The following is a 24,759-nucleotide window of genomic DNA, read 5'->3' as shown; positions in this document are numbered from 1 at the left end:
CTATTCCTCCATAGAGCGCAGCGGAAAAGAGAGGTGGTTGTGAAACTCATCCCACTTGATAGAGAACAGCCCCTTGAAGTTGCCATCCCGGAGAATCTTGCAGTCCTCCTTGTGACCCTTTTCCTTCCATCCATAGAGCTGGCAATTGTGGCCGCAGTACCAAAAGAAATCGCACTTGGCGCACTTCAGTAGCTTGGACGACTTCTCGTTGCATCCATGGCAGGTTCTCATTCCGTTGGTGAGGGTAGCATGAGTTTGGATTTTGTCGCTGAGCTTCATCATGTTGTCGAGGGAGATCGGGAAGATCTACAAAAGAATTAGCATAAGAAAGCAGGGAGGGTGAGTATATTGACCTTGAGGTACTCAGGATCTTCATGCCGGATGCCGATGGTCATATCCATGAAGAGATGCTTGACAGCGTAGAAGATCACCTGGCTGTTGTTAGTTATCAAGTTTGACGTGATTATTAGGCAACGGGCACTGACGACAGTGTTTCCAGCTTGAAGGTTCGAAGCACCTAGCTCAAGACCACGGGACTCAGTGTAGATAGCGATTGGGATCTCCAGGCCATCTCGGTCCTTGACGGTGAGCTTAACGCGGAAGCCGATGTCGACCTCGACGATCTCGCCGATGAAGACCCAGTGCTTGCGAGGCTCCCAGAAGCCGTTCTCTCGCTGGCGGTAGTAGTCGAGTTCGAGTTGATTGTCCCAAGATAGGTCCTCGAATCCTGGGAAGTGCTTTTTATCTTGCAGATTCGCGAGTTTGGTGTCGTTGGAAGCCATGGTGCCTGGTAGACAGGGGTGGCTTGATGTCACTCGTCAAGATCTTTGAGCAGACTTGTGATGACACGAAAAGGCTTGGAGGAGTTGGAGAGGGGAGAGGTAGAAGATGAGGAGTGGGAACTAGGAAGAATTTACTGCAAGGTGGTGGGGGCGCCGTTTGGATACGGCTGGGTGCAGCTTTTGTCGGCCCCCTGCAGTGCAATAGACAAACACACAACTTGGGTTTCTCTTTAGAATAAATAACTGTTAGGCAAGCAAGAGATTTGCAAGGCCTAGCAGGTAACCGGCTTACCAGGCTATGGTTCAGATGGCCTATACATTTATTGTGACTTTTATATGAGGTTCTTCTCTGTGGTTTATTGCTTCCATTTGGTGGCAAGGACTGCTGGCAAAAATATGACTATCCCACCCCACGGATTCGAACCATGAACCTTATCGCGATGAGGAGGCGACCCGTAAAGGTCCCATACACCTAGTAGCCTAAGTGGTCGCGCGATATGTGCTACCATTGCACCAGAGCGGGCTTCTGATTGTTGGTTGACAAACATGTATTTTTGGTTGATATATTATGAACGAGAACTACTCATGACTAGAAAAGCGACATAGCTCCATACACCTCCTTCAACTGCTCCCAAGTAACGCTCTTTCCATAGATCAGCCCAGCGACCATCCTCCCAGCAAAGAGACTTCCTCTGGGTGAAGACATGTACTGGCGGTAGGTGATCTCCGCACCCTTGGAAGCCATGTAGGTGGAAAGGGGCGTGAGATTCGACTGCCCTGTAATCTCCAGATCTGGGCTATCAAGAGGCGGTTTTCTTTCTTGAACTTGCTCCATATCCCTTATGAATTGCATAACAAGATTCTTAAAGTCGATCATGGGTTGATTCTCCTCATCTGACATCCCTGGGAAGGTGGCGAATTCTGGGCACACAGACAACTGCTCCAGAGGAGCAGCTTGGGCACTACTCCAATCAATGATCCCAGTCAAATTGTACTCCTTGTCAAACAGCATATTGCCAAAATGGAGATCAAGATGACATAGAGGAAAAGGGCCTCAGACCCTATCTTCAATGATCATGTGGGTGAGACCTGATTTCAGTACCCAGCATGCTGTCAACCAGTCTGGATCGTTTGGGTGCAGGTCAATCGCTTCCCGGTTTTCGGCCTGTTTCTGGTTGTAGAAATATTCAAACGACGTTTCCAGCGGACCGGGCGAAGCATGCCAATCCATAGCTATGACTTGAACAGGTTGATCAGCTTCATCTCCACACCAGAGGCGCCCAATGCGGCTGAAGGTTAGGTTTTGAAGTTCTGCAAAGACGTGTGCGAGCTGCCTCGCTACTTTGGGAAGATGTTCGCTAGGTATAGTTCTCGCCAGACCATTCGGAAGGGAGTGGCCACGATGCTCCATGAACATGTACGGGTAGCCAAAGGGTTGGTCTGTAGACATCTCAAAGCTAAAAACTGAGGAATAGGGACGGTAGTGTGTTGTTGGATTATCCTCATTGTAGTAATCTCACTGAGAAATGATGTTTTGTCGTTGTTGTTCAGTGTTTGATGAGGAATTCGAGCGACCCAGAACACGCTGTCCGAAAATGCAATTTTCAGGACAACATTGTTGAACCCGGATGCGAAACGCTTCAGATCGATGCTGCATGAAACATCCAGAGACAAGCTCGACTCGTACTTCCTCCGCGACTCTATCGCGCAAGCCTCTAGATATTCAAAGTTTGCTGAAGAGAATAGGAGCTGAATCTCTTGTGTTTCTCTGAATTAGGGCTCAGACTGTCAAAACCCTGCCAGGAGCCACTTGGTCTTTCCATCTTGTCTCTTGAGCTGGAATCGATGGCTTAGGGAAGAATTGCCGAATTATACGGTTCAGAAGGAGCGAGAAGAGATAGAGAAAATAATGAAAGGGTGAGGGGGAAGGCCAGGAGATGGATGTTGGTGCCAGGTTTAGAAAGTGGGCGATGTAAGGTAAGATAGGTAATTAAGTTTGTTAAGTGGTGGAGGCGAACCGTGTGATTTACTGGCTTATATCACCTATGGGTCTTTGAGTGGAGAGGCATCTGGGACAGGAGATTCATGAAGAGGCTGGTGTATTGTTCCTTGTCCTTGAATATGGGATGGGGGCGCAAGTGGAGTATGAGACAAGGTCTCGAAGTTCTGGCTTATAGTAATATGACTAGATCTTTGGGATAACCCTAGACTGTTTGTTTCATTGCAATGACTGCGGCAGCATCATTGACCGTGCCTATTACTCAGAGGTAGGCGACGTTGCCATCCATTCAGTAGGCTGGGATTTGTGAGCCTTGCACTTATATTATCTGCCTTATGCGAAAGTGCGTGTTAGCGTCAGCGGTGGGGTCCGTGTAAGTATCATTAAGAGGAAAAAAGTGACTGACAGACTTCCTTGGTTCTGCTGTATGGACGAGAGTCGTCGAGACCTTCTCATCGTTCATTTACCCAGAGAATGACTGGGGTTCGGGGTGGTCATTTGCAGACGCGTCATTCCCCGCACGAACCGCGCGATGTGGGGATATCTCGCTCTATTGGCCAATCAAAAGGGATCCCTCTGATTCTGCTTGCAATGTCCCATCGCGCGTTGTTCTTCATTGCAGCAACTTACTGCAACTTATAGTCTATTGCTTGACTTTTGCGATGTCACTCCTACGCTTACCCCCAGAGACTTTGAAACAGATCTTTGACCACCTAGATTCGTCTTTCTTTCACGAGGATATAGGCCGCCTCACAGTCTGCAAGAGATGGTTCGATTTCGCTCTTCCTGAATGCCTCAAATGCATCACCCTTTCCCAAGAGGCCCTCTCAAATCTAGTCATCTCGGCAACTTCAGCAAAGCCCTCGCCGCTTGAAAAAAATTTAGAGACACTGAATCTCAATCTGGGGGTGTACCAAGATGAAGACAGTATCTCACCGCCCTCTCCTTGGGAGCTGCTTACTGCTCCGCCTACCGCTCCAAACGATGCTGCTAGGGACAAGTCGGTCGAGACGTGGACCAAGTCCCTAAATGATGACCTAGCTCATCTTGCAATTATCGTCCAGAAATCTCATAGGTTGCGTGTGTTACGCATCTCGGCCCGGCGTTGTCTCTTATTCAATCCTGTCTCCAGTCCAGAGGATTACCTGTCACTATCTACAATTCGAGCTTTTCTCTCGGTGGAAAGTCTGAGCGTCTTGGTGCTGGATCTACCTGGCACTTCTTTGGATTCATCAGGACAGCAAGGAGATGAATGCCATATTTGCCCATCTATCGCTGCGCTTCTTCCCACTCTTACAACCCTTCACTTGCGGATGCGCACTATCTGCCCTGACGCACTGAAAGTTCAAGATCCCGATAGTACATTGAGATTAAGCACGGTGGTCATCAACTTGAGTCTGCTTACAGGCCAGCTGAGTATGGCGGCAGCGACCCACGCTACACCTTGCGATTCCCATGGCGGCGGTATGATCCAACTAAGAATGGACATGCAAGAACAGGCGGAAGCTCTCGTAAACCGAATGGTAGCACCCAAAACCATGAGGATTCTGGATCAGAGCCTTCCGCAGTTTGACACAATGTCACTAGATGTCTTGACTGGCAAGATAATGAAACTGAGAGACGATGCGGCATGGGATGAAGACGGAAAAACTATTCAAGAGGACTCGGAATTAGAGTCCGAAATTTCAGACGGGGAATTTGATGGGTTCTTAGATGACTGATCTGTTCTAGTAGCCAACTTTAGATCAGCTTCTCTCGTTGACCTGGCTTGCGATGCATGCGGGTTAGCAATATCACCTATCTGCCGCCCAGTACACAGGCCTGCTGGTAATGAATCTACTCATCATTCGAAATGCTTGGGTCTCAGAGTTACCTTTTAAAAATGAATCACCTGATAGCAAGAAACAGGCAGTTGCAAGTCAGTGTTCGATTTATAATTGTTCAGCCATTCAGGCTTTCTGAGCTTCTTCACCGTTCACTGCAGGGCTTCAGTACCCGTATCGTCTGTCTTCCCACAGTATTACATGTTGTATGATCCCAAAGGAACCTTTCTAGATCTGTCAAACATCACTGATCTCGTATAGCGAATATGCCATTCTACAAGATTATGACAATATATGAACTGAGAGCTACTCACTAAGTTTCGGTGATTTGCTTTAGCTGATCTGGCCTATCTATCTATTCACCGAGAGACTTGACTACACAATGATGACTGGGCCAAGTTTCTTGACACCCGGCTCCTCCAAAGCTTCCCCATGCATGATCCCGTGAACGTATGCTTCTCCCACCAGCTTATACCGCCCATCACCCGTATGTCGTAGCAGGCAAGGAACCTGGCATCCATCTAAGATCCACACTTCATCACCTTCACGAGTCGAGTGTAGACCCAAACCTAAGCGTCCATTTTCCGTTGCAAAGAGGCCGCGACCAAAGGTTGCCCCTAACACCTCATTTCTAGTACCGACTTGACGGTGAAAGAATTCAGTCAAACGGCACTCAAGATTATCCCTATAGGTAAGAAAGTATTGCCAGAGGCGCCCATTTACTCCTTTTTCTCTACGTGATAAGATGATATTCCTTGCCCCTGCAAAATGCTTGGGGTTCTGGGTGTCTTCTATACCGTCTGGTAGAGCACCCTTGAGAATCTGGAGGTTCGTGAACTTTCTCATTAAATCGTCCGTGCGATCCTTCCATAAGTTCCATTCTTCATCACTCTTCGAATTTAAGGTTGCTTCAGATATCGAGTCACCCATCTCCAAAAGGATAACATCTTCCATGTCTTTGAATATCTCTTTACCGCAGCTATCTCTGGCAGGATGATTGTTTTCTGCAGTGTCTTTCAACATTGTTATCCAGAAGACTTCTGCCTTGGACTGGTAGCGTGAAGCCTGCTCTTGGGCCGCCACGATGTTGAGTGGCCTTAAAACAGTAGGGCCTCCGTTCCTTTCATGAAATTCATCCGCAAGTGATGGACTTGATGTTGGCGGTTGGATTGTCGAGAACTAGGGTATCGATGCCATCAATTCAAGAACATCAGTTGCTGAGATGTATACTAACTCGCAAGTCTTCTTAGAACCAACTTTCGGACCAGCGGCAAAGACATCACGAAGCAACGGGCCCTTCCAAAGACTGACTTCATCAACCCGTACCCCATGAAGCTCTACGCAATTAGATGGCAAATATCGGATATCGTTTGTGGGTGCCTTCAAACCGGCAGCTGTCCACATCGGTCCCATGGCGGCCATAGGACTATGACCAAATGAAACACTAAAGTCGGGTACCCATGATGGTAGGGACTTGAAGAGTCTCAGTTCCTCATCTTCTCTCTGGGAAAAGACTTCAAGGTTAAACCCCTTTGACTTCATGATAAGTTTGGTGGCGTCGATTTAGACACTCTCAATGCTTCGTGAATAATCTGGGACAATCTGGGCAGCCTTTTGGGTTGCTTCATTTTCGATGAGGCCAAGAAAGGCGTAAACCTTGTCTCTGGGGTCTGTAGCTTCAGATGCGCGGAACATTCTAGTAATGGTGCCCAGGGGAAGAGAACCACCGTAGTAATGATCCTGTATAAAATAGTTTCTGATGCCTAGGGAATAGGCGACCCTTTCTATGTTGCTGAAAAACTCAGAAATAACCGTGGATTGAAGATACTTGTGCTGCATTTGGAAAAAAAGTTTCTCGAACCAACCAGTATTTTTGAGGAAGGCCATGAAGCCTATTAAGTCTTGATGAAAAGGCATCAACGTCAATCCAAAGAGTGCATTTGACATAGGAGCAAGGACTTCTTCCTGTAGGATCCATGACCTCTTAAACCAGGCTCGATTGAAAAAATTAATCATTCCACGAGCTCTTTTTCGAGTGATTCGACGGATGCCTAACACTCTCCAGGTCTGGCGATCCACCATGTCAAGGGCCTTGTATTTGTCACATTTATGTGGCTTCCAGTTGAGTGGCTCAAGGGATTGCCGGACATACTGCAGATCCCTGGTGTCTTTCTGATAACCCCCGAGCCATATATGAACCAGAACGCATTCGCGATATATTCGGCCCATGAGCTGGACTTGGGAGCTCTTTTCGGAAATATCGGCCTGATTGATGCAAATTTGATCAACCCAGATGTATTCCGACATCCTGAAGAACGGCAATTGTGAGATAGGCGTTTGCGGCTTGGACAGATGATAGCGTATGGCGATCAGAGCAGTGTGTAGATTTGTTGTGACTTTAACTCTCTGGCCGTTACAAGCCATACCGAAAGGCGTAGTTGCCCAGCCACCTGGGGCTGTTGAGTCTGAGCTGCTCGACTCACGACCCAGCGGATCACCCCAAGTATACGACAATGCATCGTACTTGGGTCGGTCGTTGAGATCTTTGACCACCAGTGAACAAGTAATAGGTCGGAATAAGTCCAAGTTATCTTTGATACTATGGAGACGGTCTATTTTCAGAAGACGAATAGACGAAGGTGTTGGGAGTTTCTCGTATTTCAGAGGAGGTAGATACGAGGTATATGTAGGTGTGTTTGGTGGCTCAATGAGATTTATTTGAAGGGACGTCATGGTTAAGACCCAGGTTGGTGATATGTTATCGAGAACTTGGATATGTAGAGATTTGTGAGAGCCTATTGCATTATATAGTTGGAGATTCAGCTGCCTAACGAAGTGAATAGCATCCAGACAAACCAAACACTGGAAGAAGACAAACACGAGGCATTGCATTTTTATTTGTTGTTTGTTGCAGCACTAGATACTAGGAAGTGAATGGTTAGTGGGGAAACAGTTACCAGAAAACCTGACTATCTGATCATACCTGATTTGTCAAGTAAGACAATAAGTTGAAATTAATACGGAAATGGCTATATTGGCTCTGCTACATATGTCTTCTTGGCCATTAGGCTGGGGCTGAAGCTTTATTTACATCTCTGGCCTTAGAGTAGGCATGCGAACCTAATAGATCACTTAGAGCTTTTGGATTACATACAGTGTCTTCCGTTTTAAATACTCACATTTCTTATTCAATGTCAAGATTGCGCAAACCTAAAGGAGAAAAATAGAAGAAGACTGCGTCGAGTCCTCTCAGCTTGGGATTTGCTGCGGTGTTTGAATATAGCTTTGGAGATAAGAATCTATAAAACACTCCATGGTTAGCACGGTGACACACGCAAACCTGAAAGCTGGATAGGTAGACTTGAACTGCACAGACTAACGTAGTTCTGCTTGTCATATTGGACTAGTGATCACTAATGAGTCCTGACAAAATCAAAGCCATAGGACAATACAGCGTCTCGCATCGAGGAAATCTAAGAGACAATTTCACAAGCATGGTTTGATTTTCTTTGCTGACAGGACTCTCCAAGGCAGACCAACAAACAATTAATAAGGATGCGCAAACTTGCCCCGGGTAACAAACTTCTTACAGGCAATGGCTGAGAGAACGATGAAACTGTCACACCTGTGAGCTTATTATTTGCTTGCCGTAGGTTAATACAGGTTTTTACGCAAATTAATTTATGCACTAACAATAGATAATATCACAAGCAAGGAGATCCTTCGAGAAGACGTAACTACATTCAATATTAAGGTATTGAACCACGATAGGAGGTGCCCAAAAGCAATGGCAATCTCAAAAGTCATGCTTTTACTGAAGATTAATATTCGTCTATAGTCAACGCTTTGACAACTATCTCCGTTGCTTCTCATGCATCCCAGTCTTCTCACTGCAACGTCAACGGCAACGGCGGCAAACCCGCTTGAATACGAACCCAAGTGAATTTTCGGATTCACCCCCTTGTCGCGAGTAAAAGGGGCGCGGCAACTAGACCCAATACCGATTGGACCGTCTCTAGGTGGGAGAGGTTCTTTTGAGATACGCTATCGCCGATCGAAAAGCAATCCCGTTTCACAACGAGGCTGCAGTTACATTGAGAGATGCGACGTGTTGAGTCAGAACAAAGGGGCTTGATGGTTATAGGAGCGTGTTGGAGTTAAGAGTAGGAGTTGGAGTCTTATCCCTGTATTCTCCGACGGGACTATTGAATTGGAGACGGTGCGAGAATTTACCGACGTTACGAGTCAAACTCTATCTATTGGATATGTTTCGTCATTGCACTATTCGAGTCAGTGTCTGGTTTCGCTGACATTTTGTACAAGAGTCATTTTGCTCATGGTGCTACAGAAATCAACAGACGTATCAATCTCCAACGGCTTACCTGTAAGACCTAATAACTAGGCCAGAACGAAGGCATCGAATCCATGACATATTTAAATATCCCAATTATCGATTATAAAAACCAAGCAGGGCTATGGTGGGGTTCACAGTCCAAGCTCTGCCCTAATGTTTCGAGACCAAGTAATGCATTCACAACAAGGATAACCCGTATAGTCAAGCATCATCCCTAACCCCCGAAGCGAACCGCTCTCCCCGTCTCCGTAGGTGTCCACAAAGGTCATTTCAAGACCCCATTTCCCAAACTCTAATTCAAATACCGATGAAAGTCAAGACACATCCTTTCGGAGGGAAAGTCTCTGTTTGAGGATGATCGTCGATATAGAATCACTCCGATTGACTCGTCAGAAATAGTAGCTGTAGATCTAGTCTCGTCAATGACTCGTAGTGCCCGTCGGGTTTCAGCGGGCCAACGGTAGATGCGCAAATTAAAAGCAGCCTTGTTTTAGTTTGAGCTGACGACACCCAATGTGGAGTAGTTAGTGAAAGATGTGCAGCACTGAATGCCGTTGGATTGCACAGACAATGGATCGTAGTGGCTGTTAGTTCTCGTATGTGTCATACTATCTCGAGCTTCCGGACATCTTCTAGAACAGTATGTTCAAGATCTAAATGCTCGTTTTTTTATACCTTTGTTGATCCTCGTATTCTCCACGATGCAACCGGAAGCCCCGTATCCCGTGAGACCCTCCCAGATCAATCCTTGGAGAAGCCCAACTAGCGCCAGGGGCACTTAACATATCTCACCACTCGCGGCACAAGTAGCCCACAAAACGATCGGCACTGAAGAAATCCCAAATCCCGTATCCTTGAAAAACCAGGGCAAGGAGATGCCGTTCACCGCTGGCAACCGATGACTCGTGTGCTCAGCTGCTGCCCAGTTATATAGACAGCGAATGATAGCATTGCCATATGCCGATGCTTAGTATAACGCCGGCCGTTGGATCTGCATAGAACATATCTCGCCCAAGTTAGTTCTTAACTCACAAGTCTAGTTCATAACGGTCCAAAACATCTGTGGATTCACTAATGCACGTACGTGTCGATCCTGGATCCATGATTTGCCGCGGGAGCAGAGGTCGTATATCATAGCACGATCCCTCAGGCGGTTCGCTAATCTATTTGATGCGCCTCTTTCATTCTTCTCTTTCTTTGGCTTCTGAGTCTTGACGACAGAGGTTACTTGCCCATTACAAGATGGAGACGACCCCGAGGGAGTCGAAGCAGATTGATTTGTGGATTTCGGAATTCATCACGTTTGGGGCTGCGACGGTTTTTATCGGGTTGCGGTTATTGAGTCGACGCCTTACGAGGATTGAGTTTTGGTGGGATGATTGGTTTGCCATTGGGTGCTATGTGAGTTTGCGACTACACCTGCCACCACTTTGAAGGGTATACTAACTTCTACAAGTCTGTAGCGATTGCTTGGGTAGTCATCATTCCTATCTGTACGTCTCAACCAATATTCGAAACGACCGGATCTAACCTCGATCAGGGATCAAGGATGCTGGACTTGGACTTCATATCAACGACATTCATGGTCACGGGACCAAGGCGGAAATATTGATGCACAACAGTCTTATACTCTACGTCGCCGAGTTATTCTACGCCACTGCCCTCTTTTGCGCCAAAGGATCGATCTTGAGTTTTTACTGGCGCATGTTCCGAGTCACCAATATCAAGCTGCCCATTCAGATCCTGGCCTGCTGTTCACTGATATGGATTATCATTCGAGTGAGTGCACCTGCGGCACACTACGCCGGACAGGAGACTAACGGTAATAGACGTTCATGGGCATCTTCCATTGTATCCCAGTGCAGCGCTTCTGGGATCCCTCTGCTGGAGGCTCTTGCGCCATTGAGGATAAAAAGTTCTTTTTCGGTACTATCCTGGTCCACGTTATGCTCGACATAGCAATCATCGCCCTGCCGATTCTCCAGGTCCGTAAGCTACAGCTACCTGTCTTTCAGAGGATCGGTATCATGCTCATGTTTCTGTTTGGTATTGTGTAAGTGACGACGCTATCGCAGTGTGAGTTTTTCTAACCCTTGCAGCATTTGCGCTTCCGCCATGGTCATCATCGTGGCTTCGACTCAGTTTGATGCCACGTCGGAGGATCTAACCTGGAACTTGGTCACCATTGTTGTCTGGGCTTCTGTCGAAGTGAATCTTGTCACTGTGTCAAGTATGTAACAAAGTCTGCATCTCTGGGAACTTACTAACCGTGCTTAGCCTGTCTGCCAACCGTCCGCCCTGCCATTCTATATCTCTTCACTTGCACCAACCCAACATCGACCATTGGATCCGGTTCCAATAGCTACGGTCACAGTTACGGGCGCAGCCACGGCCGCAGTCAGACCAAGAACACGATTCGACTGTCAACCGTTCCCAATAACAAAGACAACGACGAGTCAAGCTCCACTCATCAGCTTGCCGATTCCGATCAAGGTGGTCGCGGTTCATTGTCTGATTTCGAGAGTCATGCTATGGATCGGTACCGAGGAAATTTGTCAACGGTCACTGGCCGTGCTCATGATCATGGCTCTGAGGAATTCAACACTGGTTCGCCATTTGGTGGAATCATGGTCAAGAACGAAACGACAGTTCGTATTTCAACTGCCAGACAGTAATAACGATGCGGAGGAGCATGGGACATGGGAGTGAAGGGTAATACAGGTAACAAGATAACCAATTCGACTTCGGTATATACACGAAAAGCTGGGCCAACAGTCACGAAGCTAAAATATGTCTCAATAGAAATTGATGAATTTGTATCATAAGTAATTGATGAGGTGATTCCCTCATGTTCTAAAGACCTTTCAAACTCTTATCCGAAGTTGTTCTGTGATCCGAAGCTTTCGGGTTTCGGGTTCGCGTTTGGCCTTCGGATTTCCTAAAGCCGAACTTCAAGAGCCCCAGCAGGTCGTCAGAACGAATACCTCTAATGCATGCAACGGACTATTTACCCCAGACTATCTTTGGACCTAGCTCCAGATTCCTTTGCCGCTTGCAATTACCGTTGTTGCCCCGCAAGGTTTTCACTCAAGGGGTTCTGATCCGAACCCTCAACTATAAAGACCGTCCTCCGGGCCCACCCACATACCTAGACATCAATCCAGACATCACGGTAACTCAATTTCCCACTTACTCAGACTACACGAAAATGGTCTTCACACCTCCATCATGGGTGCCAAAGCTCCCAATCGGTATGAACTAGTCCCCAGCTTACAGAAACAGCGCTCATTTTTGTAGACCCGCCTGATTCCATCTCCCTTCACGAATTTATGACAAGCGAAAACTACGGCCGACTTCCAATCGCCAAATCAAGAAACCCATTTACTTGCGGCATCACGGGAAGAACATATTCCGTCTCTGAGAGCCATCAGCGAGCCGACTTCCTCGCCCGTGCGCTCGCCAAAAGACTTGACTTTCCACCTAATGAGGGTGTGGAATGGGACAAGGTGGTCTCCATCTTTTCCGTCAACACGGTAGGTGAAATTTGATCTACTCTGTTTAGGGATGACTAATGGTTTCCAGATTGACAGCTTCTCAGTTACCCAAGCTGTACACCGACTCAACGGAATTATCACGCCCGCAAGCGCTGCACACTCTGCTTCTGACCTGGAGCATCAACTGCGATCATCTGGGGTCAAAGCGCTCTTCACATGCACTAGCCGTCTTGATATTGCCGTCAAAGCAGCTAAGGCCGTGGGCATTCCTCAAGATCGCATATTCATTCTAGCTACGCCAGACGACAGCTCAAAACTGCCGTTCATAACGTTCGATGACCTTGTGAAGGAGGGCGCAGAGCTCCCAGAGTTGGAACCGCTGAAATGGGTCAAAGGCCAAGGTGCAAGGCAAGTCGCCTTTCTCTGCTACTCCAGCGGAACCTCTGGTCTTCCTGTAAGTGCACGGGACTGTTGCGGCCTGTTCGTTTACTCACAGATGGTAGAAAGCAGTCATGATCTCCCATAGAAACATCATCGCCAACGTCCTTCAACTCACGACATACGAAAGCGTTTCTCGCCAGAAAGATGGAATCGAGACGCAGGCCTGCCTTGGGGCTCTTCCCTTTAGCCATATTTACGGACTACTCATCATTTCATTTGCCAGTACCTTCCGAGGTGACGAAGTTGTCGTCCTGCCTGAGTTTGACCTGGAAAAGGCCTTGGTTGCAGTCCAGAAATACAAGATTGCTCACATGTTTGTCGTAAGTTGTCACCTCTGCCATACAGTCCAGACTCTGACGACTATAGGTCCCGCCGATTATTATTCGTATCATCCACAACAAGGCCCTGTGTTCGAAGTATGACCTGAGCTCCGTACGCTGGCTGTACACCGGTGCTGCACCTCTCGGCCCCGAAGTTGTTGAAGAAGTGAAAAGACAGTATCCAAAGTGGCGCGTAGGACAAGGATATGGTATCCCCTTGAAACCCCAACCTGAACCATAGCCAGTGCTAACTTGTGTAGGTTTGACCGAAACCTGTACAGTAGTTTGCACCACAAGCGAAGATGACATCGATATCGGATCCTCAGGCTCTTTGGTGCCTTCTACGAAGGCCATGATTATCGATATCGAAACGGGAGAAGAGATCACAGAGTACAACAAACCGGGTGAGCTGCTTGTGCAGACTCCTTCGTTGGTCTTGGGTTACATGAACAACGAACGTGCTACATCCGAGACTTTCATCTGGAGGAAGGACGGTCGCTGGATTCGAACTGGCGACGAGGTTCTCATTCGACTAGCGCTTTCTGGGAATGAACATCTCGTAGTGGTTGATAGACTCAAGGAGCTTATCAAGGTCAATGTAAGTTTGCTTCAGAGTCCCATCAAGCTTAGATCTCCAGCAATAGCGACTGACATGTGGAAAGGGACACCAGGTTGCGCCCGCAGAGCTCGAAGCCCATCTCCTCTCACATCCATATGTTTCAGACTGCGCTGTCATCCAAACACCCAACGACAAAGCCGGCGAGGTCCCAAAGGCATACGTAGTCAAGTCGGATGTTTGTGGTGGACAATCCGATGATGTTATTACTCGCGCGATCTGCAAACATGTTGAGGATCACAAGCAAAGATACAAGTGGCTTGGAGGTGGCGTTGAGTTTATTGAGACAATTCCAAAGAGTCCCAGTGGCAAGATTCTGCGAAGGTTACTGAGAGATAAAGAGAAGGAAGCAAGGAAGAGTTTGGCGGCCAAGCTTTAGCTGTTTATTGTTAGGGATGCAGTTTGCCTGTTCGCACTAGTAGGACACGATCTTTTACGCATATCTAGTCAAACAAGCCGCAAGGGACACGGCCTTGAGTAAACATAACAAATGCCAGAATGCCCTTGCTCGCGTTACCTAAAGATGAAAAAGCAACCTCATCGTTGTTCGATGGGAATGGCTTCACTGCCGATTTGTAAAAACAACATCACAACCACACCCAGGCGCTCCACCCGACCACAAGAAAGGATTCCATATCCACGCTAATATCAGACACTTTCTGTATTGTTTCGCAATTTGGCGGCAAGAAAGGGAAAAGAGAAAGTACAATAGTTCATATATAACTGACTCCCCCTGAATCCATAAGTCCTCATTTAGAAAATTCCTGTTGAGTCATTCGACACTCCAACACCAGCTCTTGCACATCCAAGCGTATTCTGGCATCTAGTTTTCGTCCAAATCATCAGTCACCTACTGAGCTAAGAAGAAGATGGGGCGCAGGAATTGAAACTTGGAGGATTCTAGGAGCGGTCGCTGTGTATGACTTTGCCGAAATGCGGTGAAGATTGGCCAAGCCAGAATGATACTCACGATGATTATATGGCTTTAACTCCACTTCAAAAGGAGCTGCAGTATCTACGAGGCGACAATTTGCGATGCGAATTCAAAGTTGACGTTTTGCTGGGAATATCGGACTTATGTGGAGAGACTGACGAAGTCATTAATCAACTCTGAGAATGAACCTTCCATGCGGAATTCTGGGATTACCGTGTTGAGTGTTGAAGTACCATCGCCGTCAAAATCAGGCTGGTCCAACGAGCCCTTTGGGTGAACTCTCCATTGACGTTGAGCTGTCGAGTCAGGGTGCACTGATGGGGGAATTCTTGCTCGTATATAGTGTATATAAGATGGGCGCAACTTCCAAGACCTATACTGCTCGCTGTTGTGACATAAAGAATTGATGGATAAAGTCTGCCTCAATTCAATGTTCTTCGAGGCTGAGATGAGTTGATGGGATGTAGTTGGCCGATGTGGATCTAAGTGGGCCTCCGTCCTATCACCATCAACAAGACCCATAAATTTAACATCTCACGACAACCTCACCTCTTCGACCTCTCAACGACAAGATTGGCTCTCATTCCTTTTCTCATAGAAAATGCTCAAGAAACGGAGCAAGATGAGCGCTAGACCTCAGATAGTGGTGTAGGCTGGTCTAGGCTTTCCAGAGATGGCCAAGGGCAAAGAAAACATTATTCAGGAGTTTCAGATGCTCAGTCAACTCGCATTTCAACTAGCTCTGACTTCGGTGCAGTTTATAATCAGAGCACGGCTTATCGAAGTTGAAAATCGCGATTACATTCAATGAGGCGCCCCTAGATGTGATCAGGACCAAGTAGCGAGGACGTTCTCAGGGTCGTCGGTCTATCGCTCGAATCGGGTGCATTATCGTAAGTGGAATGTGGCATTTAAATTTGATAGGCCCATTATGTATTGCCAACTCTGGTCATTGCTGAATGAGATCTCCAGTGGAGGGAAGCAGTGTTGCGTCAGCAAGAAGTGATCGAAAGCCACAGCGTTTGGCGCTCGGAACGAAACCATGGCTCCATGTGCTTTGTAATTATCACGGTGCGAATCAATTATGCTGTCCGATATCCAAAATGTAGAGCTTATGAAAGAAGCGATATTCGAGTGCGAACGTCATGTTGTGTGCGCGGTCCGATGCGGTGATATGTAGAATAAGAAAACACATCGCGAACTACCACAAAGCTAAGAGTATCATAATTGATTGAGCGATGCACTGTCTACCTATCGAAACGAGAAAGGAATGCTTTCGTAGGTCTGAAAAGGAACTATTACCATGTCAAAGCATTAAAAAATCCAAAAATTTTGGCCAGGATTGGTCTCGCCCTCGTCAGGGGTCATTGACTGGGTTCGAAAGGTGTAACCCCGAGTTGAATCTGTGTGCTGACCACCTTTCTCATAGGGTTGGGTAATTGTCCACCTGACCACATCCCCGTTTTTTGTCGTGTCCCATTTGCTTAGAGGTGTTTTACTTGGGACTATATACCTTACGCAGCTGTATCACTGACCGCGGAACATCGATGCTCCTGACACTGGCAGGCAGTGCTCCCTGCACCACTGTCAAACCACACCGCAGAGACATGTGTCTCTGCGATTTCAGTGGAGTTCAGGCATTGGCATGTACCCCAGTAGCTTATTACCACACTCCTTTAGAGGAAGAGTGACCGAAAGAAGAGTCAATATGTGAGAAGACTTTTATAACAAGCTTGGATTTTGTTGCAACTTATGAGTCAAGGGCTCTTGATGCATGAGCGACAAAATGACGAATATGCTTAGATAACTCTCATGATATTGTTTTCCAAAGTGTTGAAGTTAATTGGGATCTTTGAGTGTGTTGCCTTGATATGTTTCGTTGAGATGTCACAAGCTTTACCCATTAATCAAGATGCTCGATTATGACATAACTACACTGAGAATAGAAGAAACGTTTGTACAGTCTGTCTTTTGGCAAGGAGAATAAACTAATTTACACCATCAAATATCTTGGAAACTACTGCTGTTGAATGCGCCCTGTCGAGTTGTCATGGCGTGGACTTGGCTTGTGTTCTGCCCCTCTCCCCAAACCCTCTCATCAACCATCAATTTCCATTTCCATCTCCGCAAGATGTTCCTTCTCCAACTCCATCAAGTGAAACACCTGACTGGGAGTACAGTGATGATCGACAAGAACACGAAGACTGTTCGGGATCGAAACGCGGTTTTGGAGACAAGTCTTCCAAACATCCTTGAAGTGGGTGTAGGAATCGAAATACTCCTTTGGTGGGCCAAGTGCGCCGACCTCTTGTTGTCCGACCTGGTCCGGCTTCTTCATGATTTCTCTTCGTGCGTGTCTGGCAATGGCTCGATCTGGAGTCGCCAGTCTCTTTCCCAGAGTCTTCATTTGCCGAGTGAAGTCGCGTAAGGTGAAAGTATTGTCCTCTGTCTCATCGTCATCGCTCATCGGAATCGGCTCGTTTGTGGCGTCGTTAGGCTCAACAGATGGAAGTAGGTTGTCATCTGACTCTAGCTTTGGAACAGTTGGGCCAGAAGGTTGAACAGCGGGACAGAAGGCATTGCGAAGCACGCTCTCGTATTTGTTCATATCGGGCATTCTGGTGGTGACAACCCAACGAGACGCACCATTCACCGTTCGGATTTCTGCAACAGGGTTCTCGTTGTTTTCGTCCAATTCAATGACGAACGCACACGACCTGACTTTGTCCCACACTTGAATAGCAACGGATAACCACTGGATCCCATTGAGCTCGCCGAACACCTTAACAACGTCTTTGTTTTCTTGAAAGAAACCTTCATGAGCAGGCTGCAGTTTTCGGTAGGCCACTGCTGCAATCACACAGCCCATGACATGTGCTGGTGGGCAAACAATCTTCTTGGTACCCGCATGTATTCTCAGGATTTTTGATGAATGCTGTCGAAGAAAGCCCATCCCTTCGAACTGATCAAGCGTCGAATGCCGAAGCGGTTGGTTACTGGAGATTCGTTCCCGAATGGCCTTGAAGCATTTCTCTGCTTCATGTTTTTGAAACCCCGCTGAATGGAGGATATCGGCGGTGATAGCTTCATGGAGCCTGTGTATCTTGGCCGGGATGATATGACGATAGGGAATATTCTTGCAGACGTCAACCCCAATGCCATGAATATCTACGGTTTCGTCGTTGATACTCAGAGCGAGTGCATTTTGATTTTGATCCATGTCGGGCGCGTTGCAGCCAGGTCGTGTGGCGCTGAGAGGTTGGTGACTGGAGAGGATTTACCGGGTGATTAGAAATATAGGAGACACAGGCTGGAAGAACACTCACAAGATTGCTATACAGGCTTTTATGTATTTGGAAAGAAAAAAACATGAAAAGTCTTGAAATATTGTGAGGTTGGAGTTGAAGTTAGGTGCACTGATTCACTGTGTGATAAATGTGGGGCCAGATTCGAGTGAGGTCAAAGACCTTAGACTAAGGCAACAAGCATTCTGATAGAAGAATAAGGTACTAAAGAACTCTAAAGGAGCCTAAAGGTCTTATAAAGTTATCTGTAATTTGCTAAACTTTGCCTAAATTATAAATTTATGTAAAGTTGCCCTTCTTGTCATTCAGTCTCGAGGGTCATGACCTCCTTTTGAACGTCAATATCACCCATGCTGTCTTCAAGATTGACATCCACGCCTGGTCTTCGATTCATATTGCAAAGAGCTAAATAATCAGTGGCTAAGAACCTCCCGCGTCTACAAGCTGTATGACAAAAGTGGCCGACTGGTGCAGGGAGTTATGCCCACCCCCGAGCGGGTTCTTGAGCGCCATCTTGAGAGCATTAAACACAGAAATTTTAATATCTATACTTATAGAATACTAATTCTCTATGTTAAAGGAGAAAAATATTGTGTGAGTAGCTTCGTTGACGAAGACGATACAAACTGGCTGCCAAATATGAGAAGCAGAGTTGCAGCAAAGCAAGTCTGGCACTTGAAAGACTTCATTTTTTATTTAACGTTCCCTTGACTGGTACGCGTGGGTAGCGGTGTTCGCCAGCTGTCTGCCAACCCCTAGCGCTCAACGACCCTCCTCGTGCACCAGCAGGCTTCGCTTAGGTAATTGCGAGGCGCATGGCGATTCTAATCCTGCCCCTCTTCAGCCTTTTTAACTCTTCTCTAAATTCTCAAACCACCCACATCACCATCAGCATGCCCAGAAAGCAAGCCGTAGCTCCAAAGTATAACCTTCCTCCCACGCTGAAAACACCATGTGTTCTTCAGATCAATGGCGAACCTTTCGGCGGCAAGGAACTCGGCATCGCCACCAGTATTTCCACCTATCTGCGCGCTGTGAGAACCCCAGATAAGGATTCATACCTTAGCTTCGTGATCGAGTTTCCGTTGCCGGACGAGGTTGAGGCCATAGGTTTTGGAAAATGTCATGACGGTGAGCTCTTTTGATTATGTTGTTCAATAACGACACGCTAACAATTCTGACAAGTCGACGATTCAAGCCGCAAGGTCAATCCCAGCAACTCACGAAAACTCACGGTCAAATTTCCCCGCGATGACATTAAGATCACGTACCGGGCAGCGGATGTAGAGGAAATTGCGAGATACCCTAAAGCCAAGAAGCATATGAGTTGGGTTGAGGTCTTCCTTGGCGAGAACACAGCAGTCTCCGTCAATAGATTTGGAATTCCATATTCAAACCCAGGTCATCCGGCTGAAGATTGGCTGCGATCTCCTGATACGGCACCCGTCCTGCACGGGCTTAGCCTCCTGGATATCTTCCAACAGCGGCACTTTTGCTTCCTTGCTGCTAAGATAGACACTGCCATGATGTCAAATTGGAGTGTGGCCAGCTTAGCACCCAGCTTCGACTACGGCTATGGTTCGGACCAATCATGGGACTTGGAAAGGTATATGAAGCAGCTCCATGAGATCAAAGGCCACCGCTTCCAGACTGCCTGGAGCTTTGAAACCGACGCCTCTCATGTGACTGCTCTCACACAGAGCATAGTCCAGGACTTTATGTGGATTCAGAAATGGTGTCTCGACATGACTACCAAAACGGGCTCCGCGTACTTCGTTAAGCATCCCGCAAGCCGGCAGTCAAAAAGATGGTTAGCCATCGTGAAGATGGAACCGGGGCTTTGGAAGCAACCAGCATGGTCTCAAGCCTGTATCAACGGCACGATGAAGCTGGTAGTTCACCCCGGGCCCGATGAAATCCCCGAGTCATGGACGGAAGATCTTTCCGAACGCTGGTCAGCCCGCATCTGTCACGATCCTGATGAAGTCAGATTGCTCAAACGGCATCCTCTCACTGAGAAGGATTTCGTTATCAAGGTAATCGAGCCGGTTCAGCCCCAACTGGGCCTCAAGGAGTTTGACAGCCGCGAGGAAGCCGACGCTGCCTATGAAACCGACCAATCGCATTATAACCGCGTTTCGTTTGAATGGGACCTTCAGCTTCATGATGCCAAGCGCCAAGTCGACGCTATTTGTGACCTGTTACCATCCGCCACCCCAAATCACCTCTTCTGTGATCAAGGCCGCGAAGCCCCAGAGCTTAGCACCGGCAATAAGGCATTGATGATGAGTCTTCACAGAGATCTCCTCCGAGGCGATGGTTTCTGGAAGACGATGGTGGCCGCAGACCCGGCCGTGAAGGAAATGTCAGGCCACATGGGAGATGTGAATATTGGTGGCCAGCGCGAACGATTAGCTTTACCTATGCTACCGTTTGTCAACTTTCTCAAAGAGAATGGTAGAAGCGGCTGGTCTGATGCTCTACTGTCCGAGGTTTCTGGGGCTGACCAGTGTCCGCTTCGTTACTACCTCAGCAACCGTCCTTTAGGGTTTGGTATTATCAAAACTGTGAGGATTTAGCCCTTCAACTCATATTTCTTACATACTGACGAGAAATGTAGGTAACCAATATCAACGATACCGCCGTTCTCCCCGTGGCGGTTCTTGCGATGCATGCCACCGTGCGAACCGTCATGGCAAGTGGTCCGACTCCTGACGCCGTCAGCGAGTTCGCTTCTGACCTCTATGTTGTCTCTCGCAGCGTCGCAAGCAAGTACAACATCGGAAGGGGCCAGGAAGCTAGTAGCCGAGCTCCTCTGATCATCCGTGGCTTTCAACTTCAGGTTGAATGCGAAGCCTTCAAGCGTTTACTTCAATACCCTCACCTCGGTGATGAAGCGGTCGGCTGTGATGAATGGGGCGTTAAGTTGGACTGGAAGCTCCATCTCTCGGCCACATTTTGGCTTCGTGTCTGCCTTGGCTCCGACTCTCTCCCACTGCTGCACAAGGACGATAGGAAAATCCTACACGAATTCCAGGTGTTAGTTGCAAGAATAGATATGCTTGCCCCTCTCCTCGAACGGGTATCTGGCAAGATTTCGTGGGAAGAGTACGTGGCTGGCAAAACCGTTGGAGACGCTGAAATCATGGCACTGATGAAGATGCTCATCGATAACGCCGACATTGTCTGTACGACCCCATCTTTAGCCCACACCGAGGATCATCTCAAGAAATGGAAGGTAGAGCGGGCTCGGGGCATCGCCGTTGACGAAGCTGGCCACATGAGCCGTGGCGATCTGTACTCTGTCTGGGGTAATACACTCTTGCCCTGCCTTCTTGCCGGCGATGAAGAATTTGTTCCGCTAGAGGTGAAGAGCTACCATGACATGGATAACTACCGAAACTTTCGGAACAGGTTCGGGGATGATGCTCGGAAGTCGGCGCTTGAGTTTCTCACTGCCACTGGCTGGCCTGTCTATCGTGTTCGTGGTTGATGAGATTTGGCTGTGTAGTACAATACACATGGAAGGGTATGGAGTACGACTAAACTGGTCAAATATTATGAAGCTTTAGGGTGGTCTTAAGGACGGCCTTTGTTAAAATTGAGAAACTCAGTAAAGTCTTTATGCAATTTATCAAGATCCCAGAATAGAGTCCGAAATTCCTTTAGCCTTGAGATGGCATTAGAGTAGTATGAATTCTTGAAGAAACCAGGGCAAGTTGATTATACTAAGGCTGACATAGAATAGAAAGCAATGACATGTAGTGGAGACAAGCAGCGAGGGCTCAGCGTGGAACAGCACAAAGAAAAGGAGGCAAAGGGTCTTGCAATGGCAAGGCTCCGTCCGATTGGATACTTGTGTAGCACCAAAAGCTTTGATATATCATTAAGTTAATGCATAGGTTTCGTGCAAATTGAAAGGGCCATGTGAGTTAACCAAGGTAAAGTCTAAGACATGGAACGCCTGAAGTAAGGCTGGCTTTTTCGGTGAGGTGCGTGATTCCCGCCAGTCAATGTCTCACTTATTCTGCCGCCAGACACCGCTTCAGGCAATAGCTCCAGACCAGCGCGTTGCTGCTAGAGTGCTTCAGTGAGGTATCGCGGCCATTTATCAGCGGGTGTTTGATCCTGGGTCCTTGGGGAGGGAGCCTTGCATCACGCACGCACCTCACCTCACCTTGGGCGGCACGTAGGGTAAGTAAATGCAAGCCCGCCATCAAAAACCAGCTTCCACAGCGCGTATACTCACACTTCTCCCTTTTTAACGTCTATTCCGCCACTCGGAGCACGGCATCGCTGAGCCACTCAGATAATTTATTGTTTCGCGCTCCAGGCCGTCCGAGGCTCTGATCTTTCAGCTCGGCGCACTGTCCAGTTCTCAATAACTCCTGTCAGATCACGCCTTCTCAAGTAGTCATACTGCACAGCTAGCATCTACATAGCGCTTCATCACCGATCCGCAGCCATCTCCTATCGCCTCAGCACTGCTTCTCCGCAATGATGGCGCCTCAAGAAAGGAACACAAACGTCCGGCTTCTCGCATGTCTCATTGACGACGACGACTCGAGTGATAGTGATTATCGCTTCCTCGTCGACGGGCAACATGTGAAGTACATATCCACAGCACCAGGCACGTTTTGCGGGGCCGAGGACGACCGTACTTTCGAGCCCACCCTGCTTGGCGAGCTTTTCCCATCATTTCCAACTGGAGATTGGAACCAGGGCTTTGTAGCTAGGGACCCCCAGGCGGGGAAGGCTACCTTTGTCAGGACCGAGACAGTACAACTTGCCGGGATAAAGAACTGTTGGCATCCCGTGAAACTCAATGAGTTAGAATTCACGCGACAAGAGCGAGTGAGGCAACGAGTCCATATCTCGACACATCCTAAGGTTGAGGGCGGCAAACCCGTGCTTATTAAACTTGCGGTCTGGCCCTGGGAAATCCCCTCCATGGAGGTCGAGACGGCCGCCTATCAATGGATTAGTTGCAGCGGAATCGGTCCTAGGTTTCTAGGCCACCTCACTGAGGGCAAAGATGGGCGGGTGGTTGGCTTCGTTGCTGAGTGGGTGGAAGGCGCGAGAGCTGCTGGGCCAGCAGATATCGATGACTGCAAGAAGGCTTTAGGTCGGTTGCATGAGCTTGGCATCAAGCTTGGCGATATCAACAAACACAACTTTCTTGTGCGGGATGGGTATGACGTGGTTCTTGTAGACTTTGAGATGGCGAAGCGAGACTGTTCGCCCTTGGAGCTCGAGGACGAGATGAGCACCCTCAAGAGCAGCCTTGAAGACTCGAGTTTCCGGGGTGGGGCGGAACCCGCTTATGAATGACAGAACCAGGATATACATGCCGGCATTAGCTTAGGGGTTAAGGGGAGGCTAGCTGCAGATACAACCAAACTCCACCATAAGATCTGCCAGCATCGTCAGAACAAATCACTAAGAGAAATGCTGCTAGTCTAACAAGTCTCTTCCAACGTCTGCCAACTCTTTTGCGCTGCCCACATCCTCGATCGCGTTGGGGACCAGTGATATGTCGGCCATGATAAGTTTTCAGACGTAATGAATGTTGTGTTATGTTGATTAGATGCGTTGCCTACGCTGGGCAAGACATTGTGACATGAAATGTTCTCTTCTCATACGGCTTATAACCAGCGTAACATCCGACGTATTGGCTCCAGTCCTCTGAAATTTGCGAGATCCAGCCCGACGCTATATCATATCACCATTAAGCTCTCTCCGCCGCGTTTCGCCCTCAACCTCGGCAGAAAATGAATGAGTGAATATCACAACTGTAACGTGAGTCTATATCACAAGAGTAACGTGAGTCTAAATCTAATAGCTCAAGGAGAAGGGATAAACACAGTATAGTAAAGAGATAATATTAGAAAGGGGGAGATATAAAATACACTTGTTGAACAAAGCCTGTTCAGCGAAGAGAGCTTAGTCCAAAAAGAATACAACAACTATTTACAAAATGAAAAAATATAAAACGGTATTTCCCGGGATATGAGCCGAACCCATGCGCCCACGGGAGTTTCGCTTGGCTATTTGATGGAATACAGAACAGCCCCCCCGAAGAGGATCGTGCCAAGCGATCGTGTGATGCTACCTACACTACCCGGGATTTCTTTATTGAAAGCAGTTTGCATTATTCCAGATTATATAGAACTAGCAGCGAGCACACTTATGTTGTTTCTGTCACTCTCGAGAGGGTCAACTGTCCCCGCTTCCTCATGAAACAACTGAAGATGGCTTACCGAGCATATGAAACCAATTTGATATATCACTGAGATAGAGCTATCAAACACATCAACAGGCCATTCATTTCACCTCCTCAAAGTTCTCTCAGTTTTGGTGCCTTCTCAAAGCCATCGCTGTATCTTACAGCCTCGCCATCTAGAATCCACCCTTCGTCAACCAAGGCTGCTTCCATCGCAGCCACGATTCACTGCCACCTCTCTGACTCCCTTCTTACACCATCCCCTACAATGGCACTTTGCAACTCCAAAAGGAGCTTCAATGCTCACAGGGGTTTCGCTGCCCTTCCCTTCATAAGCCTTATCTGATATCTCGATGCGAATCTCCCATCGCGGTCCTAGAACTTCACAGTTATGTCAGCCACATTCTCGACACCAATCTCCAGGATAAGCGACCGAACTTACGCGACCATTAACATTCTCAAGAACCT

At 47.7% G+C, this 24,759-nt stretch overlaps 9 protein-coding genes across 9 annotated transcripts; 4 read left to right on the top strand and 5 right to left on the bottom strand.

The window, feature by feature from the left end:
• Nucleotides 1-782, bottom strand: FSUBG_2260 (mynd finger and set; the record flags this gene model as incomplete). The annotated part of the gene is made up of 3 exons (XM_036680014.1): nucleotides 1-306; nucleotides 354-431; nucleotides 486-782. 3 exons carry the CDS (start codon nucleotides 780-782, stop codon nucleotides 1-3), a joined length of 681 nt encoding a protein of 226 aa, XP_036542180.1.
• Nucleotides 783-1,371: 589 nt separating this feature from the next.
• On the bottom strand, nucleotides 1,372-2,232 carry FSUBG_2259 (GDSL lipase acylhydrolase family; the record flags this gene model as incomplete). The annotated part of the gene is made up of 2 exons (XM_036680012.1): nucleotides 1,372-1,779; nucleotides 1,843-2,232. The coding sequence occupies 2 exons, from the start codon at nucleotides 2,230-2,232 to the stop codon at nucleotides 1,372-1,374; spliced, it is 798 nt and encodes a 265-aa protein (XP_036542179.1).
• A 1,211-nt stretch (nucleotides 2,233-3,443) lies between these two features.
• Nucleotides 3,444-4,502, top strand: FSUBG_2258 (uncharacterized protein; the record flags this gene model as incomplete). The annotated part of the gene is made up of 1 exon (XM_036680011.1): nucleotides 3,444-4,502. The coding sequence occupies one exon, from the start codon at nucleotides 3,444-3,446 to the stop codon at nucleotides 4,500-4,502; it is 1,059 nt and encodes a 352-aa protein (XP_036542178.1).
• A 477-nt stretch (nucleotides 4,503-4,979) lies between these two features.
• Nucleotides 4,980-6,146, bottom strand: FSUBG_2257 (heterokaryon incompatibility protein; the record flags this gene model as incomplete). Its single annotated transcript, XM_036680010.1, has 2 exons — nucleotides 4,980-5,783; nucleotides 5,835-6,146. The coding sequence occupies 2 exons, from the start codon at nucleotides 6,144-6,146 to the stop codon at nucleotides 4,980-4,982; spliced, it is 1,116 nt and encodes a 371-aa protein (XP_036542177.1).
• Nucleotides 6,147-6,167: 21 nt separating this feature from the next.
• FSUBG_2256 (het-domain protein) lies at nucleotides 6,168-7,337 on the bottom strand (the record flags this gene model as incomplete). Its single annotated transcript, XM_036680009.1, has 1 exon — nucleotides 6,168-7,337. One exon carries the CDS (start codon nucleotides 7,335-7,337, stop codon nucleotides 6,168-6,170), a length of 1,170 nt encoding a protein of 389 aa, XP_036542176.1.
• A 2,863-nt stretch (nucleotides 7,338-10,200) lies between these two features.
• FSUBG_2255 (phenylacetyl ligase) lies at nucleotides 10,201-14,208 on the top strand (the record flags this gene model as incomplete). Its single annotated transcript, XM_036680008.1, has 13 exons — nucleotides 10,201-10,359; nucleotides 10,415-10,451; nucleotides 10,499-10,737; nucleotides 10,788-11,011; nucleotides 11,058-11,188; nucleotides 11,236-11,606; nucleotides 11,975-12,209; nucleotides 12,256-12,491; nucleotides 12,541-12,906; nucleotides 12,956-13,213; nucleotides 13,260-13,422; nucleotides 13,474-13,811; nucleotides 13,876-14,208. 13 exons carry the CDS (start codon nucleotides 10,201-10,203, stop codon nucleotides 14,206-14,208), a joined length of 3,090 nt encoding a protein of 1,029 aa, XP_036542175.1.
• Nucleotides 14,209-16,861: 2,653 nt separating this feature from the next.
• Nucleotides 16,862-17,983, bottom strand: FSUBG_2254 (uncharacterized protein; the record flags this gene model as incomplete). Its single annotated transcript, XM_036680007.1, has 1 exon — nucleotides 16,862-17,983. The coding sequence occupies one exon, from the start codon at nucleotides 17,981-17,983 to the stop codon at nucleotides 16,862-16,864; it is 1,122 nt and encodes a 373-aa protein (XP_036542174.1).
• A 978-nt stretch (nucleotides 17,984-18,961) lies between these two features.
• On the top strand, nucleotides 18,962-21,561 carry FSUBG_2253 (DNA helicase; the record flags this gene model as incomplete). Its single annotated transcript, XM_036680006.1, has 3 exons — nucleotides 18,962-19,199; nucleotides 19,254-20,635; nucleotides 20,689-21,561. 3 exons carry the CDS (start codon nucleotides 18,962-18,964, stop codon nucleotides 21,559-21,561), a joined length of 2,493 nt encoding a protein of 830 aa, XP_036542173.1.
• A 1,004-nt stretch (nucleotides 21,562-22,565) lies between these two features.
• Nucleotides 22,566-23,399, top strand: FSUBG_2252 (kinase-like domain protein; the record flags this gene model as incomplete). The annotated part of the gene is made up of 1 exon (XM_036680005.1): nucleotides 22,566-23,399. One exon carries the CDS (start codon nucleotides 22,566-22,568, stop codon nucleotides 23,397-23,399), a length of 834 nt encoding a protein of 277 aa, XP_036542172.1.
• Between the last annotated feature and the right edge of the window lie 1,360 nt (nucleotides 23,400-24,759).

This window comes from Fusarium subglutinans (genome assembly GCF_013396075.1).
Source record: "Fusarium subglutinans strain NRRL 66333 chromosome Unknown NRRL66333_c0000019, whole genome shotgun sequence".
Taxonomy (NCBI): domain Eukaryota; kingdom Fungi; phylum Ascomycota; class Sordariomycetes; order Hypocreales; family Nectriaceae; genus Fusarium; species Fusarium subglutinans.
The sequence above is the reverse complement of the archived record's forward strand: the minus strand, read 5'-3'. Positions and strand labels throughout refer to the sequence as shown.